Here is a 17,812-nt window from a genome sequence, read left to right as displayed (position 1 = left end):
AAAACAAAAGCAAACAAAAACATATGTAATTCAAAAAGTTTTCAGCAAAATCTATGCAAAATGGGTTTTATCAGACACTCTTGCATTTTACGTATCAACTAACTTTATTTTCTATTTCCCCTCCTTTCCCAGACGGATCAGTGCTGGTAACCCTCACAGACTCTGTTGTAAAAACAGACCATCTATACCTCATGACCTTCAAATGTTCTTAACATGCTTTCATCACCTATTGATCTCATGGACTCTGAAACAAAATCTGACTTATTTAAAACCATTAATATCAGTTTCTAGGGTTTTATTTTAAATTGTTCTGCAAAATCAGCAGGATTTGACAGACTTTTTCTCTGTTCTCACTAGATGAAAGCTAAACTGTTTTTTCCTGCTGCTAATCTGCTTTATTCTGCTGTTTAAATATTTTCTTCAGCCTTCATAGAGTCCTTCTAGAGTCTTTATTTGCAGTGATATGCATTTATCAATGTATATCACAAAATCAGTGATATACACACTATCAATCTTTAAACACACTTCATTAATGTTATTTTATAATTTTTGGTCTTTCTTTTTGTTTCTTAAGCATGTTTTTGATTTTTAGGTAGATCTCCCTTTTAAATGCATCACTAATGAATTTTCTGGAGAAAGGATTAATATGCGTAAAGATTCTTCTACGCTTCTAGAAGTTGCAGGATTTGAGCATGCTGCAACCAGTAGTTCTAAGAGGTTATATTTGCATTGCTCAAGAATAAATCAATAGGTACTACTTTTAGATGCATTCATTGAGTAGGTGCTCCAAGAACCTGTCAGCAACACTTATCTGTCATGCCGATTATCGGGGCCAAAGGATACCCTCATAAGTGTCCTTTATTACAAAGTTCTCTGCCTTCACAGCCCATTTCAACAACAACCACTCCCATCATTGTCTCACTTGAGTAATATTGCCCTAATAATAGTACACGCTCTCAAACCAGCCAAAGGATTTCAATTCATATGTATTTCATGGAACATCTATGACAGTTAACTTATTTCTTTTCATAAGTTCTTTAAGATAAACTACCACTCCTCCAGCCATACAACCCATCTCATTATCATCTTACTTTTGGCATCTTGATTTAAGTATGCTACCAATTCCTTTCATCATGTATTTGAGATGAATGTTGTATCAATATATTCACGTCAAATTGATTATTCAAGCATGTTTCTTTTAGTACTGCGGTAGAAGCGTTTACAAATATGTTTTTGGTGTGGTTTCATTTTTCTGTCCTGACTAGGATTTTAGCTCTTTAGAACAATTAGTCCTTTCTTCATTAATTCCTACTTGATCTTTAGTGACTTCAAATATTCAAATCTCACAGTAATAGAAATCGGGAGTACCTAGAGATTAAAACTTCAAGGAAATACCTTTACAACGGAGCAACGTACTTTTCTACAGAGCAAGCAAAGCATTTCTAGAAATTGTCGTCGTAACAGGATTTGAAGACTGGTAAGGTAAACTTTCAGGAAACTTTCATATCAGACAGAGGGTTACAGTTTTCTCATTTGAAAAAAAAAAAAAATCTGCTATACTCACTAAGATAAGGATTAAATCCAAAATTGAAAAGGAGTTAAAGGGAGAGAGACCTCTCCAATTTAGTCCAAATAAAAATGTGGCTTTATTTTTATATATATATATATGTGTGTGTGTGTACACACATATATATATATTTTTAGGTGCTTGATAATTATATACTCCTTTCAGATATTCTCAATGAAAAGTTACTTGCATTTTGCCTTAACATTGTTTGAAACCAGAATAACAAGATGACACTTTTTCTTTTAAACCAGTGGCAAAGCTACCAATTTAGACACTAAGAAACAAACAAACAAACAAAAGATCTATTTGCTCAGCATACTCTCCAGAATATACAGAAGTGGATAGAATACATGCCTGTAGAAGCTACAGAGTCAAAGTTAGTACCACAAAGAAGCAGAAGTGTCCTACAGAGACCAACAGTCAGAAAAAGTCGCTGACATGCAGCAAGACTGTGGGGAACACATCTGAAATCTGTCTCCAGGGTCTTAATGCAGTTATTACCCAGATTGATTTTTTACATAATATAGCTGAATTCATTTACCTGTAAGATTCCAATGACAGCTACATCTAAATAAGGTATACTTACTTAATCTTAAAATTTGGAATAATTTATGCAATCACTATGAGACCACATATTTCAAGGAAGTCTGCTTAAGGTTAAAAAATAAATTAAAAAGAAAAAAAAAAACAAAACAAAACACGCCTTCTACCTCCTTCCCCAGTCTAAACCAACAAAAATGGATATTAGGAAATCCAAGAGGGTCAAACTGTCCTCCAGGCTGGTGTCATACAGAGCCTAAGTCACTCTTAACTGCTGGCTGCACTGGTCCTGTTCTCATTCCCACTGTCAGAACAGTTCATCTCTGCTACTGCTGTTGTTCACACACTTCTAATGAAGAAAATTATTCACAGCAGCACTTTGTCCAGTTAGTAGCCTGTTAGCATACCATGCTGAAAAAGCTCAGTGCAAGGTCACACGAGGGTGGACTCGGCACATGAGAGGGGGCAGGACGTCATGGCCACGGGCAAAACTGCGTAATATGACACTAGATTGACTTGGGCTTCCACAGGATCACAGCCTGACCCCATAGAGAGAGCCAGAGTGAGACTGTGGCTGTGATAGATAGGTCAATTACATCTTTTTATAAACTGCAGACAGAAACTAAAAGCACATTATTACCAGATTAACACTCCAAACACCAACAATTTCAACATCAGATGGTGAACTCAGAATGAATTTAATAGTTTGAAGAAAAGGAAAGTACAGTAAGTTTAATTCACTCCTTATAGGACCAACGCACCCCCAAAATCTTGCCACTTTATCAACTTCTACCTTCTGTCACTATTGTTGTTAACATAATATTACAAAATTACGGTATTGTTCATATAGTTCACCTTTCACAACTGTTTTTTTTATTTTCTCTACTTTGAATAGAATAGTGAAAGTACATACATGCCAGAGACGCCGTTCCTGAAACGGTTTCAACAGAATAGATCACAGTACTAGGGCAACAATTAATTACTTATGATCACAAGTTGCAGATGAAGGTAGCAGTAATATTAAATATGAAAGTTGTGTATTTCCCATATCCAGGCATAACACTGGCATTTGATGCCTCCATGATATTTGAATTACATAAGAAATTCAGAATAAGAACAATATTATTTATCAGAAATTCATTGACCAACAATCATGAATTCAATTTCTATTTCAAGAAAATATTTCAATTTTAAAAGCTATAAAAAGCAAACATTTTAACACTACAACTGATCAGCAAAATCTTGCTGTTATACTTTAAAATCAAGTTTTTGCTGCTGTAAGTCACTGCATGTTAACAGAAACAGCATGTTTGAGTTCATATGCCTTTGATAGTAAAGGAAATGATTTAAAAAACCCACACTAAATTTTCATCTGGTCTTGGAGACTGTTGCACTTTTTTGTATTTTTACAAACATATATACAAATATATAGTGTTTCCTGTACTTAGAAATTTATTTAATAAAAAGCAGGATTTAATGCCAAAGGAAAACCATAAAACCATAATAAAGGCCAGCTTTGAGATAAGAAACCCTTGAGGGCTGGAGATATAATAATTCCTTTCTTGCCAATGGTATTTGTCAAACTGGCAGGTCTTTTCAATAAGTACGAGAAAAAAAGGGGGAGGGAGGCACGTTACAAATAGCCTTCCCTCTTATCTCCTCCTAGCCTTCTCAATGACTACTGAACACTGAACGTAGCACTGTGCAAGAGTAATACTTTTGCTCAGCTTTAAATTCCTGATCCGAGTTTCTCTGCACAGATTAGTTAATACAAAATACAGATAGTTAACCAACTGATTTTTGGTGGGTTTTGGTAAATAATCAAATAGAATTCATCCCTGTCCATCATCTTCAAACTTCTTTTGAACATTTCAAAGTACCCATATTTCCAGTAGAGTTCCAAGAAGAAAGCAACAAACAGCAAAGGCAGTATGAGTTTCAACATTATCACTGTTACAACCTTTTGTGCATTGTATTTGTTGTATTAAGTCTAATAAGGATGGCAAGCTCTACAGAGTGAAGAATGAAATACTTGACTCTCAAACGTCATGCACTCTTAAGGTATTATGCACATAATAAGTGGAAGATATCATACTGGTTGTATTTACCATTGTCTCTGCATGAATCCAGGTATAATATATAGCACATAGAAGTGTATACTGCTTTTAATAGAAACAGTTACTAAGCAGATGAAGAAGTGATAGTATTCATTCCAAACCAATTAGCAGAATTTTTAGTCACTGAAAAGTACAAGGAGAAAAAAAGGGGCTTTTTTTCCTATTAGTAAGGCTTCAACTTCAAGAACTTGTCCTACCATATAAGAAAAAGTTTCATACTCCTCCCTAGTGTAGATTAAATGGTTACCAGAGGTGGCTCTGAGAGTGAATTTGCCAGCCACACAAGTTACTGATGTGATAAAGCATGCCACAGAAATGCACCAGATTTGAGGTGATCCAGCTGATGCTGGCAGAGAAAAACCCCAGTTAAACTTTGCATGGGGTAGTGTACCCCCACAGGCCTCAACACCCTTTACTTTGTCCAATCCCCTGTATCCTTCTCATCTACATCCTACTGGCAATATTGCATTACTTGTATCAGAGAGGATGACCAAGACATTTTCTAGAAAAGTTCTCAACGTTGCAACAGTAAGGAAAATTTCACAGATCTTGAACTCAGATGGGAATCTAGGCTGTTTACAAGGGACATAGAGACACAGGGAAGGAGTCCCTGAGAATTCACTAGGGACCATTAAGGCTCCATTGCTGAGATCACTAAAAATACAACCAGTTACATCAATACAAAGGTACTATAATACACATACAGTAGGGCAATAGGAATATGCTATAGTATATATTGTACTAGTATATATATACTAGTATAATGTATTCATACATTACTAGAATGTCTCCCAGTATGACTTTATAGAAAAGTAACAACCACATTTCTAATCAACATTGTCACATCAGTAAAATAACATAGATTTGCTTTAAAATATTTAACTAAGACCAGATTTACCAAAATGTGACTGAAGGAAAAATAGGGAAAATACAGAATCCTAGTTCATTTTGTTAGTCCTGCAGGTCATTTTATGAGTGATTTTTGCTCTTCAGACATACAGTGGAACATACCATTAAAAACCTGTTTAGGGGGGGAGGGCAGTATAAAGTTTGGACTTATCATTCACATCTGATTTTGAACAATGTATTACTTAAGCGTTAGGACAAAACTGGAGCTGAAGCATGTTAACACAGCTCCATTAAATTCATGTTCGAATTAAGTTAATAAAGCGGTTTCAAGAATTATACAAGTTGAGCATCCAACTATCTCCAGTTCAAATTTTGATTTATGAAAATCTAAGAGAACCGCACATCTACAAGCTGTTTTAAAGGTGATTACTCTCTTCTTTCTTCATCTGATTTATTAAATGTATTATGGACATCTCAATTATTTTTAACAACTAAAAAGACTATGAGAATGACCCTGAAAATCTTGACAACTTGCTCCCATATCTACAAAATTTTGTAAAGACTGTAAGAGAACATCAAGGAACTGAAACATTCCCTTTGCAGAAAACACTATAGAAACTCAGATGAAAAACTGTAAGGATTGAACAGAAGTTTCTTTATACCTCATCTTCATTTTCCTCCCCCACTGAGCAACTCCCAATACTGCACTCAAGACTAAACAGAAGCACCATGCCCACTCAGAACTGGCAGGTGGAACTCTCTTGAAGTGATAGTCTTACCATCCCCTTTAAAGAAGGGAAAGGGTTCATACTTCCAAAACACTATAAAAGAAAAAAGATTTATTTTATATAGTTTAATAGTAGCTAGAATAATGATTCAAGTTATAGGAGAAACAGGTTCATTTCCTACCCAGTGGGATTTAAACCTACAGCTTTCATCTCTGAGGAAAGTGCCCTAACTATTCACTACTCTTCACTACACTGAGTTAATGCTGTTCCACTGAATAGAAAAAAAAATTTAAAAAATAATATTGTTAGAAATAGGGAGCAAAAGTTGTTAGGTCATTCTCCAAAAAAGGGGCAACCAATGTTCCATACTTTACTTCCATGATCATATTTGTATTTTGACACTTGCAGGCCTGTTTAGTGACAACATTTTACTACATTTGGAGCTATGCTTTACAAAAAGGTATACAAAGCTACCTACTTTATGTCTACATTATCAACTTTTCTCAATTTTAAACTATCTGAATAAATTTGAAATGCCAATGTATTGATTCTGCTCAATGACACTCTGTAACACCTGCAGTGCAGCCTTACATACAATGTAGAATCCAACGTCAGATTATGCTTGTATGTTCTCTTCACATATTTCCAATAACTACTCAGTTTTACTCTGGTAAAAGAAGAAATGTTGGTTCACAAAAGTATGGACACACATTATACTCTGTCTGGTTCTCTTTTTTTGTGACTCTGGAGAACTGAACACCATAAACAACTAAAACACCATGAAAGTTAGTGTCCTGGTTTTGGCTGGGACAGAGTTAATTTTCTTCCTAGTAGCTGATACAGTGCTGTGGTCCGGATTTAGTGTGAAAATACTGTTGATAACACACTGATGCTTCAGTTGTTGCTAAGTAGGGCTTATCTTAAGTCAGGGGATTTTCAGTTTCCCATGCTCTGCCAGTGAGGAGGTACACAAGAAGCTGGGAGGGAGCATGGCCAAGACAGCTGGCCCAAATTAGCCAAAGGAATATTCCATATCATAAGACGTTATGCTCAGTATATAAACTGGGGGAAGTTGGCAGGGAGGGGCAGATCACTGCTCTGGGACTGTCCAGACATCAGTTAGTGGGTAGTGAGCAATTGCATTGTGCATCACCTGTTTTTTCTTTTTTCCCCTCTGATGTTAGTTATGTTTTTGCTATATCCTTTATTATTATTATCATTATCATCATTACTATCATTGTTATATTTTATTTTACTTATTAAACATTCCTTATCTCAACCCACAAATTTTACTTTTTTTTTCCAATTCTCCTTCCCATCCCACTGGGCAGGGAGGAGTGAGCAACTGGCTGCATGGTGCTTAGTTGCTGGCTGGGGTTAAACCATGACAGTTAGGTATGAACAAAAAACTTATTTTCCAATTCATTCCACACTGCATAAATATTTTACTTTGTTCAGATAATAAAAATCTCCTTACTCTCAGGAAAACAAAAAGGCAACTATGTCTGAAACAGCATGAACTGAATTTAAACTATAGATCTAACATCTACAGCAGAGTCTATATACATAACAGTGACTCCCTAAGCAATATTAAAAAAAACAACAACCTTGAGCTTTACTATTAAATGGAGCAATTAGTGCATTATATTATTACAGTTCTGCTCTTCTAATAGTACAGTGATACGGAGGTAATTGCTACTACAGACTGCACCAGAACTACATTTATGACTTAAGTGCTCAGGAACACATAAAACTTAATCTATCACAGCCGCTGCTTTACATTTTCTTTGTGATAGAACATTGATAATCTGTAACTCCAGAAGGAGGGAGAACTGTAAAAATAGATAGGTTTGCACTAGAAATTAATAAAAAATAAATCTTTAGAGACATTTAAGCATATTTATTTTGTTGATGACAAGGACTAGAGTTGAAACAATTTATTTTACGAGCAAACGATTTATGAATAAACAATTCATTTTATAACTAAATACTAGCAATATGTTTGATTACAAGTGAAACTAAAGTTAAACTCATGAGATAGTCTTAAGAATTTTTTCCAAAGATGAGAAAGATTTTAAGAGCTGTCCTTAGAAGAAACTTAATATTTCACATGCAATATTGTCTTTCATAAGCAATTGAATTTGCTTATTATTTAATTCATAATAATAAATTGAAATCCACACAGTAACAAGACTTACAAAAGAAACATTGTGGAGTATATCATTATCTTAAATGTATGGATTATTGCACTTCTCCCATAGGTACAGACAAAGCTGAAATACAACTACCACTAGGAGAGAGCATGGAAGCAGCTGCCACGTGCCAATGATTTCAGATTTGGGCTTTTACAGAGGTTCCCTGTCAGTCATGCTCTATACATTTCTAGGGTATCCAGGTACCTTAGCAACTGGCATACATGAAACAAAAGACAGACTGAATACTTCATACACTGAAACTACAGGAAGTGCCTTAGGCATACAGAAATATATTTACTAACATTACCATTTAGCCAGGAACTAAAATAAATATCCTTACTCTTAGAAAAAGCATTTTTTTTCTTTTATTTTTAAATACCACTCAGTAGTTAGAATCTCTTAAATTCTGATTCTGTGTGTCCAATTAATCTACTTTTATCTGCAAATTCTGCTTCTGAATACTCATAAAATATAATCTAAATTACTTTCCAAAGCTCTGATTCGAATATAAATCCAAGAGTTTTAAGCACGGGTGAGCTTCTGTATCACGGTTTTACAATTAAAAACAAACAAACAAACCAAAACAGAAAACCCCACATAAAGTAGTCTTATTAATCCCAAACTGATACTTCAAAGATCTATCCTAGAGACAGTTTTGAAATTTTTTATGTGCAGCTGGGCTGAAAACAAGTTCAACATGCACATGTTCAAATTTGTGTATATACATACACATAAATATGTACTTAATACATATAGGTATTTAAATACATAGCATGGTGGTTTGGTTTTTTTTTTAAGTAGTACTTCAACAGGTTCCCCAGGGTCAATATTGAGCTTTCCTTTAGAAAACTAAAACCCACATGGACATGGCCTTGCAAATACTCATCCACACATTTAGAGAGATAAAAGCTTTCCAGTAATGCTAGTGTCTTACAAATTGTAAATCAGATTTATACATTTATCAGCACTGTAACATTAATTATAGGGCAGCATAAGGAAGAAAGACACATAATGTGTTTTTTAAAACCTTCATATCAGATATAACAATTGAGGATAAAAGTGAAAAAACAGTTTTAATGCTGCACCCTCTTTTCTTCCCAAGTCTACATGAGAGAACAGAGCAGGGTAGGATTCTTGCTCCAAATCTGTTTACCAGGCATAATCTTGTTCCAAAAAGCTGATTGTTGGTACAGCCCAGAAGATGGAGTGTGGCTGAACACTCACAGTGTAACTTCTGGTATGTTTTGGGACAACACCACAGAGTTGCATTTTCTGTGGGAGGGTTTTTCATGATTGCTTCAATATCAGAAGGCCTATAGCAGCAAGAAGAATCCATAATAGACTTACCTCATTTCAGCCAAGAGCTGATTCAAGTATACTATTTTTGTTCAAAGTCATGTAAATATATGTAGAAAACATCCTCAAATTTCCTAACTTGCTCCAAATAATCCTTAGTCATGGCAAAGAATGAGATGTCTTCATGAAGTGGTTTCATTTTATTCATAAATGTTTAAAAAATTAAGAACTTCTTTGCACAGAATGTTATTTAATTCACTACTCTTATCCTTCCACAGAATTCAGCCCAGTTATTGAGATGTGTACTCATTAGACTAACTTCTGCAAAACAATAATACTTTGTTTGGAGCAGGAGTTGGACTAGAACTTTGTACAGTAGACAGGTCACCATGGTTTCTCTCTGAAGTTATTCTTTATACAATGTATATTCTTTATACAATGTATATAAAGTATGTTATAAATGTACGTATACATGTGTATACACATGTACTTATATATATAAATGTACTTATAAATGTATATAAGTCTATTCTTTATACAATGTGTATAATTAAATCAATCAAGTATTCAGAAAAAATATCCCCAGCACACTAGTCTGGTTGAACCACTCTACCACTCTGTAGGCAGAAAACCTAGTTCAGTGGTGAACTTGAGGCCAACAGTAACCAACTCATGTGATTTTGTTCCAGAAGAAAAAAAAGCAGACTGAACTAATGTCAAACTTTGTCCCAAGAAGGAAACATAAGCAAAACATCAATAATGATGCGTGTCATGCTTCGTCTCTAGTTCTATTACACATTTATTTAAACTAATCTCTGTGGGATCTAAGAACTTTGTAGAATTTGAAGTCAGTGATGATTATTTACTTTCTTTCGACCATGTCTCAGCCTCCCAAAGGTATGTGATTTTTATATGTTACAAAGTAGTGCTAAGGCATTAGGACAACTTGGAGTACAGGTCCTAATATATAGTTTCTCAATTGCACAGCAAAGACTGAAGAACAAGATAATATCTTATTTTGAAAGATAAATCCCTATTAATTACAAGTATGCAGCCAGATTTTCAGACACGCACATCCCAGTTTGTAATAACTGTCATTATTATGTATGATGACTATACACAAACTGTCCTTTGCATATGTAACTCCCCAATTTCCAAAGAGCTGTCACAGAGCACAGATTTTCACAAGCATTGCATATATATTCTTGCTATATACACTTACTCAAATTTCTTTTCTAAATGAGAAAGCTGCTACAAGTATCTTTCAAAATGCTATAATGGAAGACCTGAATAAACATCCTAGGTTGAACACTGACATTACATCCATAATAGGCAGGATCTCACCAGTTGAGGCCCTTCAGTTCCTTTTTACATACTAAGCAGGTAACTACAAACACTCCAGTGAACAGCAGATAAAGAAAAGCCATAACCAACATCAGTTAGAAAACTGCAGGTCAACCACAGCATCCAAGACTGAGCCCAGTGGCAGCCCTGTCCCCATTGCTAAGGTTCCTCTGTCAGCATAATGCAAACAATATCAGTATGGTTGAAAAATACCTCACCTCTATGAGGACAAACATTTGTGGATCTTTAAGCAGCTGCCAGAGCAACTTAGCAGAAAGTTTGCTAAAATATCAGAGAAGGAAAAAGCATACCAAAGGCCTGCTTTCTAAAGCTCATTTTATGTAGCAGACTTATAAACTAACTGTTATTTAAGTAAACACACTAAACAACATAAATTATGAAAACTAGGGCATCATAATAGTTTTTATAACATCTCCAGATCTCCAAGTCTTCAGCTTTAACAAATATATTCAGGTGCAGTAAGCATTTAAAATGACTGAATTGAGGTCTTGGCTCATGACATTTACATTTAACCGTCTAAAACTTATTCATGTAGACTAAGTTCAGTACCTAGAGAGCAATGATTAATTCCAGAAAAAGAAGAAAAAAAAAGGAGCTCTGTCCTAGAGAAGGAGACTGGATTACCAGATTATATTAGAAAACAGCTAAACTTAACTGAGATGAATCCTCCCAAATAGTTATTTCACATTAATATGAAAAACAGTAAGCATTTTCATGGATAATAAAAAGCTGAAGCAATCTATCCATAAGACTATGTCACATATAATAAGAGATATAATCAAAAGTACTCTATAGCCCAACATGAACATAAATAGTATAGGCTCTATCTCCAGGATTCAGCTGGTTTCCAGACAGCACCCATTTTTTACAAGACAGAGCATAACACTCCATCACTTGCAAAGTATCTAGGAAACGTGATACTGATAGCATCATATATTTTTTCTTCCAAGCGTTGTTCAAAAACTCATGATACAAAGTAAATAAAATTCTGAAATATACCCACTCCATAATTATTTAATTCTTAGTAAAATAAGTATTTACTGTTTTCTGAAAAAGTATGTCTATCTAATGTGTGCTGTGAAATTGTGTTTTTAATTTGGTGAAAAGAATAATACAGAAGATTAAGTCTGAATCAAATCAATCTTCATAGATTTAAATTTTTTTTAAAGAGTAATTACTACAGCAATTTCTTTTATACTTCATCAGTTTGATAACACATGGAGAATGTGACTTGCAAGAAAATACGAATACCATATTAAATATTGTAATGAACTAGAAAAAACAAAACATTGTTTCACATTAAAAAAAAAAAGAAAAAAGAGCATACAACATTTTCATTAAGTAGGATAAAAAACCCATGCTGCATGAAAGACAGAAAGTTACACTTATTCAGATCCTGGGACTCATACTATTGATTCCCAAGTGCACATTCTACAAATAAATGTACACCAATAAGAAATATTACCCTCTAAAATGAAGAGGGAGCTCTGTTTCATTAAAAATTAAAACCAGATGTAAACTGAAGTGAGAACAAAATCAATAGCTCACACCATCAGATGCCTACAAGAAGCTATAGAATATGTAATACGGGGATACAGTCCAAAAATTCAACTGTTTTGAAAAGGCATTATAGGCACACTCGGTGAAACTGGCAGGAAATGACACATATATGTTCCATGTACTTAATTTACTGATTATTTTTGTATGAAAGCAAACACCTTGTGTTGATATCTATACAGAAAACCGTAAAGAGCCATCAACTAGTCCTATAAAAAGGATCATGTCTTGCCCTCTTCTACTACTGTAGTCAGCTGATAAACACTTGCCAAAAGTAGGTCCAGGCACTATCCACAGGCTATTCTCAACAATATCACGTACCACTTCCCAGACTGTTTGGACACATTTTGCAATTTTTAGCACCCAGGACAAGTGGCTGTGCTTTTCAGCCCAAGTATGACCTGTGTGTTTATATTTGCAGTCTATGTATAAAATACAGACATGAACATTAGGGAAGGGAAAAACTATTTATGGTGAGAACAGAACTGGCAATAAACAAGACAGGAAACAGATTATGGACTCATTAAATTCCCTTAATTTACAGCCTCCACAATTTTATAGGAAGGCTTTTCCATAACTGCCCAGCTCTAATGGTTGGAACCATTCTACAGACTGAAAGCTTACACCCATCTAGTCTTGCCTTGAGACTCTTTTACCTTAAAGAGTTTCCCTCCAAAGTGTGTTCTTATATATTTATATACAACAATCTTTCCTTCTCTCAGCCACTCTCTTGTGAAATTAAATATACAACATCCTTTTACTATCTCCTAAAGGTCTTCATGCTTCAGTCATCCTTAATATCACTGGCCATGCAGAGACTTATTTAAGTTCGTCTTTCTTAAATGTGTGTTCTTCTCATCAGAACTGCTTAGGCCACTTCCACAGCCACATATCACTCCTGACTTGGACACACAAGTGGCAGGAGGGGGCAGGGCAACTTGTGAGAGCAAAACATCAAGCAAAATCCACGTGTCTCAGCAATCAGCCCCAATCTGTGTCTATTCAACTACAACGAGCTACGTACCACAGTCAGTCTCCCAAGAGACTGTTTCTCTAGACTCTGCTTCTTGCAGTGTGGACTTCCTGTGTTTCCAGACTGCTCTTCTGCTTGTGGCCACTGAATCATTCTTAGTTTCCTGAGCATCACCACTTGACTAACCCTGCCTCGCCTTTCCGACTGCTGCCTACTCTGGCTTCTCCACTTCCTGATTTTCAATTCAGACCCACTCTGGTGCCTTGATATAAGCACTGAGTAATGCATTTTTCCAAACTCTGCCAATTCCAAGCCTTTTTAGGAACCTCTCAAGTGTTACTTGGGGAAATGTTTTGGTTCCAGTTTAGAGGGATTTTTTTTGTTTGTTTTGGTTTTTTAAATTTCAGCATTATATTTTATTAGTACTATGTAGATATTTAGTAAGAAAAAAATCAACACTTGGAGGTAATAACTAATAACTAGCGTCTCTGTGAAACACACTTTCAACACACCAAAACGCATCAACTCCTACAATTCATTTAGCAACATATCCGCTATTCATATTATAAGACACTAATAGGCATATTTTTTTAAATTGATCATTTTAGCTACTATGCTTTGCCCCACAAACTAAAACGTTACGAATATTATGGAACAAAAGCCTGGTTTTAATTTTACAATATAATTTATAAATAACTTGAAGGTGTTTCGGATAAAGACTTTAAAGAGTATCATTAGCTAGACTTGAGAAAGCAACACTGTGGTATTTAGAACTCAAATGAGAAAATTGCAATACAATACATACCTATATCATATGCAAGAAAGTCAGCAGAAAAACACTTTGCACCATTACTCAGGGAAGTATCATTATGAGTGTTTCCACCAAAAATGAGCATAGCTCCATTTATTAAGACAGCTGAATGAAGGTACCTTGCAAAACCACTCTCTTTCAAAATGGTCCTGCAAAATATAACAAATGAATACATACTAACATGTGAGACTGTATACACACATCAGGAAAATTTATAGATGAAAACAATATAAAGTACAAGGAAACCACTAAAGCTATTAGTAAATATGATGAAATGTATTCAGATTGTTTTTAAGATTATGAATTTTCTCATGTTACAACAATTTAGCATTCATTTAAAATGTCTTTTTATGAAATTAAGTTTTTTCACTCATGTATCTGAAATAAATTGTATCATGTTTACATTCTTCACAAGTAATTAATGATATGGTAAATTTCACTCTAAACTGAATGAAAATCCAGTCATATTATTAATTCCTATTCTTATATATCCTTAGCTGTGTTGGTTTTTTGCTCAAGAAATGCAATAAAGAATTTTTTAGAAGGCTAAAGGAATCTTTAGACCATCCTAAGTATTGGGAAAGGAGAAACATATTTTTTTTTATTATTAATTGAACACTCAGACCTGGAAAAGAAATGGTAGCAGTCATTCTAGGTATGATGAAAAACACTTGCACTGCTTCATAAATATATTCAGGCTGGCAAACTCAAACATACAGAATTTCAGTACCAAAAAAAATAGTCCACGCAGATCGAGTCTTTGATCTCTCTTCATTCATTTTAGCCTGTGACTGTGCTTTGTGCCAGAGCAATAAAATGGGCCCAACAGTAGCCAAGAGCTATCAATACTACAGTTTTAAGGGGGCAGGTGTGGGGCTAGAAAGAACAGAATACAAACTTGATTCAATCACAGCAAATAAATCTTACCAAGGGAAAGAGTAAGCATTTGCGGGTTTTGCCAGTTTGAATTAGTTAAGTAGACCAGCTGTAGACACATTTGTGAAGAGCTGATCAGATCACCAGTACAGAGTATTATTGATGTTCCCCTAATAACCTCTTACTTGACTCAGTAACCTAACAGTTTTCAAGTTTAGACTCTCACTTTCACTTGTGTTACTACATGCTGCTTACACCTACAATTAAACTGTTTTGTCAGTTGTTTCCTGTAACAACCATACTGACTTGACAATCTTTCCTTCTGATTGAATAATACTGACTCTCTTGAATCACACTGGTAACATTTGTTCAATATTTTTACATCATCATAAGGTTTTTTGAGTGATAAGAGATCATATGTTTAAACAAGCTGAGAGAAAGGCATTAAACACAAGTTCTCATATTCTCATATTCTCATTTAAATAAATTCCCCCCTACCCATAGAAAGTAACGTCAAAGGAAATACCAAAGCCTAAATGAAAGTAAATGAGGGGGGTTTTTATTGCTTAAAAATACAATAATTCATTCAAGCCACCAGCACACCCACCAGTGTGCTTCTGGTTTTAACCCTTTTTTGTTGTTCTGTTAAGTAACTTCCACTTTTGTTGTGTATTTCTGATAAACATACTTTGAAAATAATGCACCACGTAACTGTGTTTTTCTAACCAGTTTGATACAGATTACTTACGGTATCCCCAGAAAAACATGATATTTGGGTTCAACTCATCAATTAGCAACATATAAAATTAGGAATGACAAGGAAATAGATCAAGACATTATTTTTAACAGTTATTTTCAACTAGCAATGGAGGAATACTGCTGCTATGAGTTGAAAGAATGATAACATACTAAGAATGTGTTGTTCTTTTCCATTCAGACTACAGATTTCTTTCTGTCTTTTGCTTTACCAGTTTTCTACAGCTCCTACCTCCTAATTTAGATTAATTGCTATACACTAGGCTCTGTCTTGATTATCCTGCCTGGCAGCTGTCTACAAATAGTTGTCTTGATCACTAAAGGCCTAAAGAGCCATACACTGTTCCGGGGAAAACAAAGGACTCTCTCCTCTCCACAGTGGCTATAACAAGCAATGCTCACAGTTTTTCTTTGAGCTACTCACTTTTCTACTTGTCACCAACTACCTTGCCCTTGCCCTGGTCCCCGTGTTGTACAGGGGGTTTCTTTCCCCCCTAATTTTTGCATATTGCATTCTGAGTTTCATCCCTCCTGTTAACAGTAACTTTTCCCCAAGATTCGGCAGAAGCGTAATACAGACCAAGTTTGTTAATTTGGCCATGATTTCACTATTCATTAGCATCACCGATGAGAGCAATCTTCAGCATTCTCCAATACATATCAACCCCATGAAAATTATGTGAGTCTCAAGTACACTTTACACTGAACTCATTATTTATGCACATATACGTGTATCTGCAAACATTAGGCCATGTTAACTATACCAATGCCAAGTGTTGCACACAGCAGCATGTTATACCAGTAATAGAAATACCCAGGAGCCAGCAGGTGCTTCCACTCTTTCAGGCCATTATCTAAGCCCAGCACCACATTGTCCCCCAACTGCCAACTGCAGCAGCATGCAAGTAATGCAAAGCAATGTAGGTATTACAAATGCTGTAATTCTCCATCATGTATGAGAAATAATGTTCACACTAGGAATTAAAATATCGCCCCCTCACGTTCCAAGAAACATAAAGTTGATGCCTAATTGATGTGAAGAAATGAAAACCCATGTGTCACTGAATAAAAAAGTAATCAGCTTTGTATATCAGGACTTAGTGAAGCAATGAACCTCATCCAGATCAGACAGAGAAACAGAGAGTGAGTGTAAGAGAAACAGACAGTGAGGACAAGCAAATGTGAGTTTGAAAAAAGCCACAGGAATGAGAAAGCTGTCGTGGTTTCACCTCTTCCTCATGCCTCACCTAGCCAGTGGCACTTTCAGGCTCAGCTGCCTCACTGAATTTTTTGAATATTGATTATGTCACAGATACAGTAAACAAAGATTTTATTACTATGTAATGTCATTACCCCATCCTCTCAGCCAGTTTTCTGTCTCATATGACAATTGACTTTCAGTATAACACTCTTTAAATGAATGAGTTAAGTTCTCTACAAGTTGCAGAGAATGCCACATTAGTATAGAGCAGATAGAAGCATTCATTATTAGTTTTTATATGAATAAAGAATAGAAATATTCCAATAATTATTATCATATTGTTGAACAGACCAAAGGATACAATATCACTTTGTTCCAAGAACAGAGTGTTAAAATTCTAGAAATTTAAAAATCATTAAAAAGGACAAAAAATTCTTGTAATAATGTTTCTAAGTGTCATGAGTTAGTGACATTCAAAATCAAAAGCCTCAGTGAAATCAAACATCTGAGATCAAGTCTTGGGTACTTAAAGCTGTTAGTGCTCAACACAAATATTAAATTGTAAGAATAAAATGTTCTAAGAAATAGTTCTTGATCTCAAATCACCTGTAAAGTAAGAAAAAAAATTAAGGTCACTTTCTATACATAACATAAGTGGCATTCATAACTTACAATAAACTTGAGGGACAAGGAACTGTCAAAAATATAAATACCAAGAACATTAATAACTAAGGATCCTTATACAATACCAGGAGTTTTCTCTCTTATTTCTTATAGTTTTGTGAAAAATAACCTTCCACAATTCTTAGATTTCTCTACTTATTTACATAACAGGTACTTGAATGTGCATCAGCAGTATATTCATAACATGTGGAAACAGTACACATATACTATTTCTGCACAGTGGTTATGTCCGGATAAGAGAACCCTTTCTTAATTTGTAGAATATGTGCAAAGCTTCCTCCTTGCCATTCCTTCGGT

General features: G+C 34.9%; 1 protein-coding gene across 5 annotated transcripts in view; it reads right to left on the bottom strand.

The window, feature by feature from the left end:
- ATRNL1 (attractin like 1) overlaps positions 1-17,812 on the bottom strand; it is a 576,314-nt gene that overhangs the window by 471,408 nt on the left and 87,094 nt on the right. For all 5 annotated transcript variants that reach the window (XM_074875364.1, XM_074875362.1, XM_074875365.1 and 2 more), the window contains exon 10: positions 13,993-14,147. In XM_074875364.1, the coding sequence (XP_074731465.1) occupies positions 13,993-14,147 (155 nt within the window). The remainder of the gene's footprint in view (positions 1-13,992; positions 14,148-17,812) is intronic.

The sequence above is a fragment of the Strix uralensis genome, chromosome 7, assembly GCF_047716275.1.
Source record: "Strix uralensis isolate ZFMK-TIS-50842 chromosome 7, bStrUra1, whole genome shotgun sequence".
In the NCBI taxonomy this organism is placed as follows: Eukaryota; Metazoa; Chordata; class Aves; order Strigiformes; family Strigidae; genus Strix; species Strix uralensis.
The sequence above is the reverse complement of the archived record's forward strand: the minus strand, read 5'-3'. Positions and strand labels throughout refer to the sequence as shown.